This window comes from Hevea brasiliensis, chromosome 3 (genome assembly GCF_030052815.1).
Source record: "Hevea brasiliensis isolate MT/VB/25A 57/8 chromosome 3, ASM3005281v1, whole genome shotgun sequence".
Classification (NCBI taxonomy): Eukaryota; Viridiplantae; Streptophyta; class Magnoliopsida; order Malpighiales; family Euphorbiaceae; genus Hevea; species Hevea brasiliensis.
The window spans coordinates 8,172,047-8,186,377 of NC_079495.1; the positions used below are offsets into that span (position 1 = coordinate 8,172,047).

Below are 14,331 nucleotides of genomic sequence, written 5' to 3' on the forward strand. Positions count from 1 at the left end.
AGCTCAGCTCCCTCCATCAATAACAATAAAATATCACGTAGTTAATTTTACAACTCTAGAATTTAAGTTATTATAATCCAAATAAAAATTACAACTATTGATTCATGCAGAGTTCTAGATTTATTTAAAAGACAATAATAGCAAAATAAAATATTTTCTGTTTAAACCTGCAAGAAAAAAAAGTAGGTTAATCACAAAATAGGCCACCTGTCACCTGAGGAAAAATAATTGAGTAGGAGTGAGTAGTCGATTCAGAGAGTAAGATATTGATTTTAAATATAATTTCTATAACTAATTAAATCTAATGCGTTCCTATATATGAAATACAACACGTTTATATAGTTCAAACAATTTAATCAATGTTCGCACAAAAGATCATTTGAAACACACACGCACCCATGTATCAGATCACTATATATATATATATATATGGAAGATCTCGACACAATTCTCTTAATCAAATAACTGCCAATAAGGTCAACTCAAGCTGAACTTTTACTTAATAATCCATATGCAGAGCCAGTGAGATCAAATACTAACTGCAACTATCCATTCTATCAATATCTAAATCCACACCAATACACACCATATACACACCAACACAAACAAAAAAAATAAAGTGCTCTACTCTTAAGAAATTAATTTAATAATACAAACCAAACAAAACACGAAACTATTTTTTGCATTACTCAAAAATTTCTACTTATGCAATAATTGAATGTGAGTTGCAACAGGTTGTGAGCCAATTCCGGCGGGTGGTAAATTGCAGAGCTTCGCTTTCTCCACCGATACTTGTGTGGCGCTGGTCTTGAAAGCTGTAGGTAGGCTAGAGAGTAGGCTTAACACTCTGTTTGGATAAGGGGAAAAGGGAAGGAAAGGAAAATAAACAGAGGAAAATAACCACATGATAAGACATTTTCTTTTGTTTGGATAAGGGAGAGAAAATAAAAAAGGAGAGGAAAATTGGCATTATTTTCACCTGGGTACTTTCTCCCCGATTCGGAGAGAAAATGAGAAACCAGAGAGGAAAGTTAGCATTTGTTCTGTGAAATTACATAATTATCCTTCTTGTTTTATTGCGTTTTTTCCTATCGTCTCTTCCTATAATTTTCCCTTTTCTCACAAATAGTTAGGGTTCACGACAGAAAGAAGAAGCGATCAAATCTACTGGTTGTTCCTTCACCATAAAAGGGAAGATTTGACAGATAAGGGAGAGAAAATAAAAAAGGAGAGGAAATTGGCATTATTTTCACCTGGGTATTTTCTCCCCGATTCGGAGAGACAATGAGAAACCAGAGAGGAAAGTTAGCATTTGTTACATAATTATCCTTCTGGTTTTATTGCGTTTTTTCCTATCGTCTCTTCCTATAATTTTCCCTTTTCTCACAAATAGTTAGGGTTCACGACAGAAAGAAGAAGCGATCAAATCTACTGGTTGTTCCTTCACCATAAAAGGGAAGATTTGACAGATAAGGGAGAGAAAATAAAAAAGGAGAGGAAATTGGCATTATTTTCACCTGGGTATTTTCTCCCCGATTCGGAGAGACAATGAGAAACCAGAGAGGAAAGTTAGCATTTGTTACATAATTATCCTTCTGGTTTTATTGCGTTTTTTCCTATCGTCTCTTCCTATAATTTTCCCTTTTCTCACAAATAGTTAGGGTTCACGACAGAAAGAAGAAGCGATCAAATCTACTGGTTGTTCCTTCACCATAAAAGGAAAGATTTGACAGATAAGGGAGAGAAAATAAAAAAGGAGAGGAAAATTGGCATTATTTTCACCTGGGTATTTTCTCCCCGGAGAGAAAATGAGAAACCAGAGAGGAAAGTTAGCATTTGTTCTGTGAAATTACATAATTATCCTTCTTGTTTTATTGCGTTTTTTCCTATCGTCTCTTCCATAATTTTCCCTTTTCTCACAAATAGTTAGGGTTCACGACAGAAAGAAGAAGCGATCAAATCTACTGGTTGTTCCTTCACCATAAAAGGGAAGATTTGACAGATTGGAGAAGAACTATTACCATTACTCGATATTGATTCTACAATTTCTTTTTCATATTTTCATCTCAAAAGTGCTATAACAATGTGTGGTGCTTCGTTTTATGGGTGTGTTTGTTGATATGCAAAACGATCGTGCTACAAATGGTTTTTGGGTCTTCACAAATAGGGTAGGGTTTAATTAAAATTCTTAACAAATATGAAGATTCTAGACTTAAACAACCCTTATATCTCTATTTCTTCACTCAGCTTTGGTTTTCTGTCCCTATCACTCTCTTGAATTGGACTTCTTCTCTTTGGTCTCTCAATTCATTGCCATATGCGATTGTGTGGTGGTTCATCTATTCCCTTCTTTGTTGCTCCCATTAACTTAATTTCTCCTTTCTGTCGAATGTCACCTGCGATTCTCCAATCGTCCGTCACATTGAATCAGATGGAGAACTCTGCGTGTTGATCCATGTACCTCATTGCCTTTGTGGTCCATCCATGTCTTTACCCCCTTGATTTACTAGCAGCTGCGATTCTGTAGTCCTCCGTCGCATTGATCCACAAAGATCTGTGATGTGGATCCTCAATCTTGATCTATCTACTGTGCGTGTTGAATTGAAGACGCACTTAAAAAAATTCTTGCATAGAAGTGGCTTCTAAAGGAAACGGTAAGATTTTTCTATATTTGAATATGAAGATAGTTCATGCACTTATGGGTATCGCTAAATGAGGCTATTTTTATGGCCAGTAATTAAAATTGAGGTTTCCCAATTCATTTTTTCTATTGTAATATCCATTGATTTTTATTTATTAGGCAAGTTATACTGTTAGATATCTTGCAATAATTAGTTTGATCATAAAAGTACATTGAAACTGACTTTAATGTTGGTTAAGACAGAGTAAGGGAAAGTTGTAAATGTAACAGTCTAGCAGCAACCATGTTCTATCACAAAGAACTACTGTGTGGGCTGTAAACTTGAACAACTTGATTCTGTCAAATAATTTGAAATGTCCTGAATCCATGATGAAAGCAGAGGAAGATAATCTTATGATTGAAAATAACAGAGTCATTTGGTAAAGACACCTCAAACTGAAGAGAATGAATCTGACTCTAGGCTAGAGTGTCTTCTAATGTATTTACAGGTAATAATAATTTCTAATGAAATGTATATGTGTGTCATAGTTGCATTTCTACATGAATGCATATGTATGTTTGGGTAGTATGATTCATTTATGCAGTTGTTGGTTCTTTGATGACATTAACTCCAGCTATCACTCTGTAGCATATAGCCATTAACTGTAGTGAAAACAATATTTGCTTGTGTAACTCTCTATCCTTGGTTTGGCCCTTCCTTGTTTGACTCTCTTTCGAAAAGGACCAACTACACTAACCTCTACAGCGCTGTATGTACAAACAAATTTGTATCCAAACTATACCTTAACTAAGACAATCACAAATAAAATATCAAAACATCATAAGGACAGAATTTAAAAAATAAAATTCCTAAATATGTCAAAAAACAAAAAGCCGCAGTCTTTGTTTTAATTGACCTCATTGCTATTGCTAATTTTAATTAAAATTTTCAAACCTTGATTGTTAATTTGGAACTGGGTTTTTGTGTTTTTTTTTCTTCTTTTTAATTATTATTACTATGTTGAATTGCCCATGATTAGTTCTTATTTTACTTTTTTTTGTGAATTCAGTGCCTTTTTGTCACTATGTCTTCATACAACGTGGTGGGCTTCTAGCCAATTTTTTTATCCTTTTTTTGTTACCCTTATAATGGTTTTTATATGCAAATTTTTAGATTTTGTCATGTGGCAATTTATGTGAAATCAGGCCTTTTCTCCCTCTATCTATTTGGGTCCACCACCTTTACCACCAAAATTATCTATTCATTATACACACACACACACTAAATGAGGATTCAGATTATTGTTGGATATTGATGTAATAGTTGTATCTTTATATCATTAAACGTTAATTATGTGATTTTAAGTTTATATGTGGACTTCTTTACTAAAATCTTCCTAATCTGGAATTTATATTAAACTGATTTTTTTTTTTTTATAAATTGAATATAATTAAAAGAATAAAATAAATAGAATAAATGGTTAAAAATATTTATGGAGTATATTTATAGTGGAGCTATTCTCTCCTTTTATAATAAATAGGGAAACTATTTAGAAATTTCAGCAATTTTTTTTAATTAAAATGATTTACTTTCTCTTCTTTTGGCATATTTTGAATACATTTCTTTCTATTTGCTTATTTAAGAGTAGGATATTAATATTTTGATTTGTAGATGGATAGGGAACATAATTAAGAAAATTTTCTAGAATATAGCATGAATTATACAAGTGATGGCATGTCAATAGCCAATACAAATGATGCTTTAGAGTTTGAAAATATGTGGAAACATGTTATGGACACTTGGCAACGACAACGAGTGGAGGCTATAGTTCAGCTATTATGTTATATTGTGAATCTATTATGGTTATTGGACATCCAAGCAATGGCTATTGCCAAACCCTTAAGCAGTATAAATGCAGAAAGAGATGCATTATGGCAAAAGTTAATGAATGAGCTCACTGCAAATGAAGTCATATGTCGTGATATGGTACGCATGGGTTCGATCGCTTTTGCTGAATTTTGTGAAAAGCTTCGGTCTACTGGTTTACTGAAGGACTTTAGACGTGCTACGGTGGAAGAGCAAGTAGCTAAATTCTTGCATATTTTAGGCCAAAACTTTAGAAATCATGCATTGGGATTTTTTTTTCCATCACTCAGGTGAAACAATAAGCCGTCATTTTCATAATGTGTTAAGAGCAGTAGTGGCACTTGAAGCCAAGTTTCTTAACCAACCAACTGGAGCTGAAGTTCCTTCGCAAATTCTGAATAATAATAGATTCTATCTGTACTTCAAGGTAAGCAAAATTGAGGTCAAATTAATATATATTCCATAATTTAATTAGTTAATGATACTTCTAAATAGTTGTAGGTGCATATACGTGTCTACACAGGATTGTGTTGGTGCATTAGATGGAACACATATTCCAGTTAAAGTGTCAAGAGAACTTGCCCCCAGATTTCGAGGAAGAAAGGAATGTCCTACACAAAATGTGTTAGCGGCATGTTCGTTTGATATGAAATTCACTTATGTGTTGCCTTGTTGTGAAGGAACGGCTTCTTACTCAAGAATCCTAAAAAATGCACTAGATAGGGAGGATAAACTTGTAATTCCTCTAGGTAAGTGTAATTGAATATATAAAGCTTTTCCTTTGAAGCATATTATAGGTCAAAAATTTATTACTTTAGCCCTTTGGTAGGAAAATTTTATCTCGTGGATGCTGGATGACCATTGAGGAGTGGATTAATTGCACCATACTATTTGAATGAATACTCCAGATGCGGACCTCAAAACGCTAAAGAATTATTTAGCCATCGTCATGCATCACTCCGTAATGTCATCGAGAGAGCTTTTGGTCTTATAAAGAAAAGGTTTCCAATAATAGCTAGTGGCACTGAACCCCATTACTCATTTGAAACAATGACTGAAATTCTCTTGGCATGTTGTATAATACATAACTTCTTGATGAGTGTTGATCCTGATGAAAATTTAATTGCTGAAGTTGATTGCGAGCTTATGCATGCTGAGGTTGATCACCATATGGGTATTAGTGGATTATCAACGGATGCAGAGTATAGAATAGGATCTATGTTAAGAGAACAAATAGTAGTGCAAATGTGGAATGAATATCATAATAACTTGTAATCGTAATTACTAACAATGTGCGACTAGTATGTATGATTTCTTAACATTTTTTCCATGTTGGAAATATGTTTGTTGTCATTGTATAGACATGTCACTAGATTTTACATTCCATGTTTACTATGTTATATTTAGCAAGAATTTGTTATGCAATTGCCTTACAGATAAACAATGCCAAGGAGAAAAAAAAATTCCAAATCAGGAAAGTTCAATGTCAAGTAGAGACAATGTAGTTTGGACAATGACATGGATAATGTGTTGATAAATGCCTTGTTGGAAGAAGATCATAAAGGGAATCGCCCTAAAGGAACATGGAATACTATAGCTTTTGACAATATGTTACAGGTATTAAGGGCAACATTTGGTCCTCTTATTTAGAAATCAACATTAAGAATCGAATAAAGACTTTGAAGCAAATCTTTGCTGAATGTAAAGATTTATTTCATGGTCTTAGTGGCTTTGCATGGAATCCTGTAACAAAGTTGTTTGAGGCTTCTTTTGATGTTTGGGAGCAATTAATTCAAGTAAAGCTTATAATATTTCTAAGAGCATATTAAGTTAAAGTTTAGTAGTGTATTTTATATGTTTTTACATTACTTAAGATTTATTTTAAATAATTGTGTACTGAATAAAATGACATTTTTCAATGTAAGAAAAACCAGAAGCACGCAAGTGGATGCATACACCAATCATTAATTATGATAAGCTATATGAACTTTATGGTGAGCAAAGAGCTACTGGTGAATATACAAAAAGTGCAAGAGAAAATGTTAGACGTTGGCAATGGGAAGGAAGTTCATCTCAAATTGATTTGAATGAAACATTTGAAAATGCCATAATGTCTGACAGCGAGTTCAATTGGGCTAATGAGGTCGCTGATAGCAATATGACTAGTCCAGAACCTTCACTTCATTCTCAGGGAACTTCTTCTAGAGGCTCTAAATGCAAAACTTCAATGATGGATATATTAGATAAACAATATGAAAGGTTGAACAATGGAATTGAACCGGTGTCAGAGGTGTTGGAAAAAGGAAATGCAATTGCAGAAAAATCTCTTGCTATTCTTGAAAGTGGCAGACCCCATTATTATAAGAAGGAAGACTTATTGGCAGAGTTGGAGAGGATAGAGGTCTATCCAAATTTTGTTATGACAGCATATTGTTATTTTTCTAAAAATTCATTAGCAACAAGGTCTTTTTTCATTGTTCCGCATGCAAGGCGTTTGGAATGGTTGATGAGGGTTATGAATGACAAGTGATCTAAAGCTAAAGGCTATTTACATGCATGTTGTTTTACTAATGATATATAGTGTTATATGAACTTATTTTGTATGTAATATTAGGTATGAATGCCACTTAGTATTTTGATTTATATGAATAAATTTTAATAATTATTAGGATTTACTATTAATTTTGGATTTAGATTTTACTTGAAGCAATGGGCAGCAACAGGCAATATCAATTATGGCTACCGGAAGGATAAGCATCTTGGTACCGTAAGATAATTATAATATGCAATATTTAACAAATATTATGTTATATTTTGTTTAGGATAGATTTATTATTATATTATTTGTGAAAGCCTTGGATATATGTATAATATATGTAAAATTGGGAAGGAAGGGAGCCATTGGGAAAGGCACAACTAAGGAGTAATATCTGGTATCTCATTTTTAGCCGCATATAACCTCAGTAATAGAGGGAGCTGAGTCATGTCACTTTCTGGAAAATATTTTTTTATGAAATGAACATGAATTAATGATTTGGGTGGATGTCATTATCATTTAATAAGTTTGATTGTATTATTGTTTATGGATTTGTAGTCATATATTAAAAATACAATTGGTAAAATAAGAGTAAAATAGTAATTTTAATTATTTTTTTTCTCTTTTTATTTTTTTAAATAGGGAAAAATAAATTTATTTTTTTTTATTATTTTTTTATTTTTCATTTATTTAAATATGAGGAGGAAAAAATAAAAGAAAAAAAAATAATTTTTATTTTTCTTCGTTTATTTTCCCTCCCTTCTCTCAAGTTATTCAAACAGGGCGTAAAAGCATTTTCCCGTGTACGAGTTTGGCACACATTCACTTAAAGCACTTTTTTCTCCACCGGTACTTGTGTGGCGCTCGTCCTGAAAGCTGCAGGTGGGCTAGAAAGTGGGCTTAAAAGCATTTTCCTGTGTACGAGTTTGGCACACATCCACTTAAAGCACTTTTCTCTTTTTGATATCTGTGTTCTTGTTCAAATACTTGAGCCTAATAATCAGGACCCACAGAAAGGCGAGCAATGATACAGAATGAGATAAGGTGGCCTTTGGATTTGAGACATTGAGGAAGCAGCCACTATTTGCTGAAATTTTCCCAACCATCATTTTAGAACTCTTTCCAGTTTCTCATGAAGTAAATGCTAGCAGTAAGCAAATGTTCCGGTTTCAATCTTCTTTCAGTACTGCAATGGGATCCCCACAGAAACTCTATACACAGCTTAGGATTACCAGTTGCGACCAGAAACTATATATCATAATCTGCAATGTTGACAAGCAAGTTTGGCTATGTTTGTACGGAACAAAATCAACTCTCTCATTCTCACACACACACATCGTCTAGGAATCATGTTCTACCACAGCCTGCCTGGCTCTACTGATTTAAATGTGACCTTTACTCTCCAATCAAAATAAAATAGATTGCTCATCGATAATTAATTGATTACTGTTAATTCCAATAATTATTCCTTACAATCAGTGAAGTTTGGCATTCAAGTAAAAAAGTTCCTTTGGAGATTAAAGAGAAACAAGTAACTCATTCACATAACACCCTTTTTTCCCTGCAGGGGTCATTCACAGATATCACTATCAGTTGTACATTTTACAAAGCTTATCAAGAATTAAGGGAGAAGAAGATTAATGAAGAAAATAATAGTGGACTTCTTTATATGTGATTACTATTACAATGGAGACTCTTTCCACTCTAATCTGTTCAGCCCATCAACAATGGCCTTGCGAAACTCATCATTGTGAAGAAGGAAAGATGAAACATGGCCTCCAGTAACCCATCTCACCTCTGAACCTGGCCAGGCCTTTTGAAGCTCCAAAACAGAATGTTTTGGTATGTAGCCATCGTCCTAAAAGACAAAATTTTAGTTGAATAAGTTCTAAGATTGAATATGGCCATAGAGAATTTAGAAATATTTAGTTGTAAATGCACCATAAAATAAACACAACACTCTACATATGTTAAAAAGGGTCAAGACTTAGTACAGCATCATATCATCCTGTGAAGTGCTCAATGCCTACCTTTTCTGTCAGGCAATCCAATCCATCAATGGATCAGCAGGCTAAATTACTCGATTTGAATGGCAAAAATATATACCAGAAAATTTATCTTTTCTTATCCGTGAAAGAGAGGAAGAGAGCGCTAAAAAACCTATTCAAATAATAATTTGACGAGTTGATGCAGGAAGATGGATAAGTATTGCTCCAACTAAGTATACTATAATGCATTTCACTGTAAATTGATCCACATAATTAGCAGAGAAGTTATAGCATACGACATGGTGGATACATAGTTTATCTAGTATTAATTAATAGAAGAAAGAGAATATAGGGTAGAAAAGATTGAATGAAGCATAAATCATTTCTATACAGTAATATCTGTATGATAGCACAATAGTCTGCTTATCATAAAATGAGGTAAAATGTTAATCCAAGGAAAAAAATTTGAATGAGAAAACCTGAAATGAAAAAAACCACCAAATTCTCTTCAGTCTTTTCAAATAACATCAAACGGTGATGCTAAGACATATTACTTACAGTTGCAGCAACAAATATTACAGCACTGGGATTCTTAGGAATTGGAAAGCGCGTGACATCTGTGAGAGACAATACATTTCGCATCCGTTTTTGCACCTCCTCTAGAGTCATTGCAGTCTCTTGAACTGCAAGATCCTTTCTCAGTGCATCCCATGCAGTGCCATGCCTCAATATCCCCTCACAGAATGCCACAACAGCAGAATGTGGGGAGAGAAAAGGAAGGGTTGCAACGGGTGTGGGGTACAGTGATCCAACCATTGCAGCATGTACTCCCCCTAAAATTCAATAAGATCATCAAATTTTAGAAAATATTTGGACCAATACAAAAGGTGAGATATCTTTGTACACTGTTTTTTTATCTGTTGGTGCTCCGAAATAATATATTGGTCTCAAGCAACTAAATAAATTTAATATTTTAAGTGGCCAGTGCTTGAACAGGAGAGGTGTGTACCCATGCTAAATCCACAAACACCCATCTTGCCAAACCCTGCCTCGAAGTCAAGCCAATGTAGAAGACTGCGTGTCTCCTCAATGGTTGCTCTGCCTAATAATAGCAAGTCACTAACACACAAGAGTTTTGCACCACGCTGCAGCATAGGGCGTCTGTGTCCATAGAAAGGGCTGCAATTGCATATTAAGTTGAATCATATGCTTATAGTTTATGAGAGAGAGAGAGAGAGAGAGAGAGACGCGGGGGGTGTGGGGTGGGGGCGCAAAAAGAAAAACTTCCATCTTCTATTAGTAGCTAATAGCACAAGATTGACTCTAACCTCTCCAGCACCATGGTTGCAATGTTTTGCTTCAACAATGGTGCACCAAGACGCAATCTTCGTTCAAATGAATGATCTCCAGTGCCTGAAAAATGGAAAAATGAAGTTAAAGTACGTAATCTCTAACTTAAAAGTGATAACCGTCAAATTCACCACTCAATTCAGCCTAGGAAAAACTCACTTTCTTCAAAATAAACATTAAATTTTGCAGAGATGACACAGTTTTGGCTAAAATGAAACAGAACCTATTGCTCAAAAGCATAAATCATTCTGGAAAGGAATGGGAAACAACCCCAGCAAGATTATGCAATCTGAGTCATGAATGATTCCTTAATTTTAAAATTCACTGAGCTGGATCAGTTGGGAAAGCATATAGGAAAGCAAACAGATGCTTCAAGTTTCTTCAATTGAATGCAAATTCAACAATCCAAAGGCACAACTCATAAACCATTGAAGGTAGTGATTAGCAATTGTTCCTGCACAAGTGCAACTCCTTTGCAGCAAATGAACATTCTTAAAAGATAATCCAACCTATATGACACATTCTTAAAAAAAGAAAAACGCATAGTGAAAATTTGACCTTCATAAAGTATAGGAGCAAGTATTAAACTGCACCAGATAAGCAAAATGGCCATTAACTCCGACAGCTTGGCGCAAGAAACTAATTCACAACGTTTCCAATTAGCATTAAAGTAGCTAAATCAAACAACCTATACAGATTCTCCATCAAATAACAACAAACTAGAATGTAAATTGTTTTGTTCAAAATCTAAACGAAAAGGGAACTTGAGCGAAGGTAATGTATCCTATAATTTCAAATTCAAAAGATGCTCAGCTTACCTGCAAGATGAACCACACAAGCCATCTTTTGTGGAGAGATGGATTTCGGTGCAAGAAAAGCAACCCTTGCAGTATGACTTTCATGAGGTAAAGCACTAAGGAGCTGCTCATCGCAAGGGGTCTTAAAGATCCCTTCTCTTAAAGAAGCAGTTTGGGTCTCCCAAACTGTTCGCCAAATGGGCTGTATCGAACTCGGAGTCCAATTCTGGCTCTCCACTTCAGGGAATAGCTGCTTGATCATTCTCTCCAAGAGCTCAAGCTTTGAGCCACCCCATCCTCTGGAAAAGAATGGAGGGCTTATTTTGGTTCTATGCATAAATCCTCCATAAATGTGGTCAAGCACGTAATGGAGCATTCCTAGATTGACTGTCACCATTTTTTGACAGACACCCAGAAACTCAAACGCACAAAAGGATTGAACTTTGTCAGATTTTGGTTCAATTAAAAGAAACCCAGAATACAATGTTCCGCGAAGAGAAATTAGAGCCACATTCAATATTTTTAAGAGATACGCACAAATGCAAACACCATAAACACGATAATTTAGTATTCCAACGCAATTAGATTGATTTTTTTCAATCAAAAAATCATACAATCAGATCTAAGTAAAGGGGAAAAAAGTTGCCAAATTTGAAAACCACGGGAAGACATAGAGAACAAAATCAGATCTAATAAATCATAGAAAGTGGGAACTAATACAGGAAACTTGAGTGAAAGAAACAAACAAGACGAAGACTGCACTGTAGGAATCAAAAGGGCATTGAAAAAATTGCAGAAAATTATAAGAGATTAAAGGGGGGAAAATGGCGTGAGAACTCAAAAATAATTAGCTGTGGGCTAATAATGAGAGAATCGAGGGAAGATCCAAAAGCATGAAAACGAGAAGAGAGATGTGTGGATTTACCAACAGGATATTAAATTGAAAACTGGGGGCTAAGGATTGAAACAGCCAAATGACACGGTGGATTGGGGTCCCACGCGTCAAACTGCCAATACCCACCACCTTTCGGATTTGTGTTGTTTCGCTGGTTTTAGTTTTGTTTATTGGTGGGATTGACGATGATGATGATGGCCAAGGGAACCACAGGATAAGTTTCAATTATTCTTTGTGTTTGACAGGCTATACGTATGGTATTCCCGGAGATTTCTGGCCATTAAATCAGCATTTCACACTGTGGTTCCTTGATCTTTAAGAAAAAAAAAATTATCACATAATCATCGTACATATTTTTTTAAATTAATTTTTTATTTAAAAGAATTAATTTTTTTATTTCAAAAAATAATAAAAAATTTAATTAAATTAATAAGATAAAAAGCATAATATATTATAATATATCAATTATATAATCTAATTAAATTATAATATAATGACAATAGTGATTGGATTGTAGTAACAATAAAGATAATAATAATTAAATAATAATAATAGTGATCAAATTATAATAATACAGTGATCATAGTGATCGTGATTGTGGTGGTAATCATAATAAAATAGAGATAGTGGTAATAAAATAAATATATCATCATGTTTTTTTAATATAATTAATTATATTATATAATTATTATTTTATTATATTAAATTTTTTATATTATTAAATAATATAATTATAATTATATTATAATTTTAATATGGCTATATTAAATATGACCTAAATTTTTACAGAATTTTAATTTTTAAAAAAGGGATATCTATTTTTTTTTATGTAATTCATTTTAATTAGGATTTCAATTCCAAATTTTATCACTTTAAAAATATTATTAAACTGAAACTTATTAATAACAATATATTAGCCATGTGGTTTTATATATAGATTTAACTTTTTTTATTGTAAATTAAAAACATAAATTTTAAAAGGTTTTATCAAATTAAAATTTAATAAAAGCAAATGTTCAATAAAAAAAATTAATATTAAAAAATTTTAAGATTTTAAAATTTCGATAAATATTAAAATTAGAAGCAATTGTAAAAATAATAGAAAAAATTTTTAAAAAATAAATTTATTTTCTAAAGTTTATATATGGACAAATAATTTTTTTAGGCCTAATATATAATTAATTTTGATAAAGTTTATTTTAAAATAAGATTAATAAAAAATAAACCACCATCTTTCATACATATGCAAAACACATGATATTAAATGAAAAACACAATATATTTTTTTTATACTTTTTCCTAATATTAATAATATTATAATAAAATTTAAATTCATAATTTTTTAATTATTGAATCTCAATGGTAACTGATATAGTAACACTCAAATATCTGAATTCTAAGCTAATATAAATATTATCTACTAAAATAATAATCTCACCTTGTTAGGAGTTACACTTTCGTTAGACTTCCTTCAATATAAGAATCACGTTGTTCTCTTTAGTTAATTTTATATTTTACTCAATATCCATCTAAGCATTGGATAGATTACTTAAGTCAATCCATTTAGTGTTATTTAGTGTTATCTCTTATCTTATGAGCGGTGTTCTCTCTTATTTTGCAAGTTGATAACGGCAGAAAAGATCCACCAACAACATCAATAACTTATTAGGCCAACACTTCATCGATAAAATCATGATTAAGTTGTTTTATTAAATCATGATGACTTGATAAGTTGTGGTTGATTAAATGTTATTAAAAGTTATGTTTAAAAATAAATTCCTTTTAATTTAATTATAAAAATTATTAAATAGTAGCATTTTAGATAATGTTTCATCATTCTTTCAAAAAATAAATTCAATCCCAAATTGGCACGAGACTATATAATATGATCGACTCAACCTTATTTTCAGAAAAAAGTTGGGATTAAGGTTACCCAATGATAAATGCTTCACATTTTATTGATTAGAATTTAAATTTTAGAGTTAAATTATAAATAATATATTTTCATTTTTCATAAATTAAATTAAGTTAAATTTAATATAACATATTAAAATTATCCCCTCATATTATCTTATTATAATATTTAAAAAATAGGCTTCCTTAAGTGGTTGTGTTTACTTAATTTGCTTTGATCAAATCTCCACTTAAAAATAGCTTGCATTAAAATGTCTTTTCTTAAATTGATCAACTAAAATTATAAAATTTTAATTTTTTTTTTAATTGTCTCAGTCCATATACAATTCAAAGATTAATCAATTTAACACCCAATCAATGAATT

At 32.4% G+C, this 14,331-nt stretch overlaps 1 protein-coding gene across 1 annotated transcript; it reads right to left on the bottom strand.

Annotated features, from left to right (window-relative positions):
• Positions 1-8,514: 8,514 nt before the first annotated feature.
• On the bottom strand, positions 8,515-12,259 carry LOC110647422 (uncharacterized). Its single transcript, XM_021801232.2, has 5 exons — positions 11,180-12,259; positions 10,340-10,424; positions 10,021-10,190; positions 9,570-9,844; positions 8,515-8,881 (listed from the first exon to the last, which is right to left on the bottom strand). Exons 1-5 carry the CDS (start codon positions 11,553-11,555, stop codon positions 8,705-8,707), a joined length of 1,083 nt encoding a protein of 360 aa, XP_021656924.1. The 5' UTR covers positions 11,556-12,259; the 3' UTR covers positions 8,515-8,704.
• Positions 12,260-14,331: the final 2,072 nt, after the last annotated feature.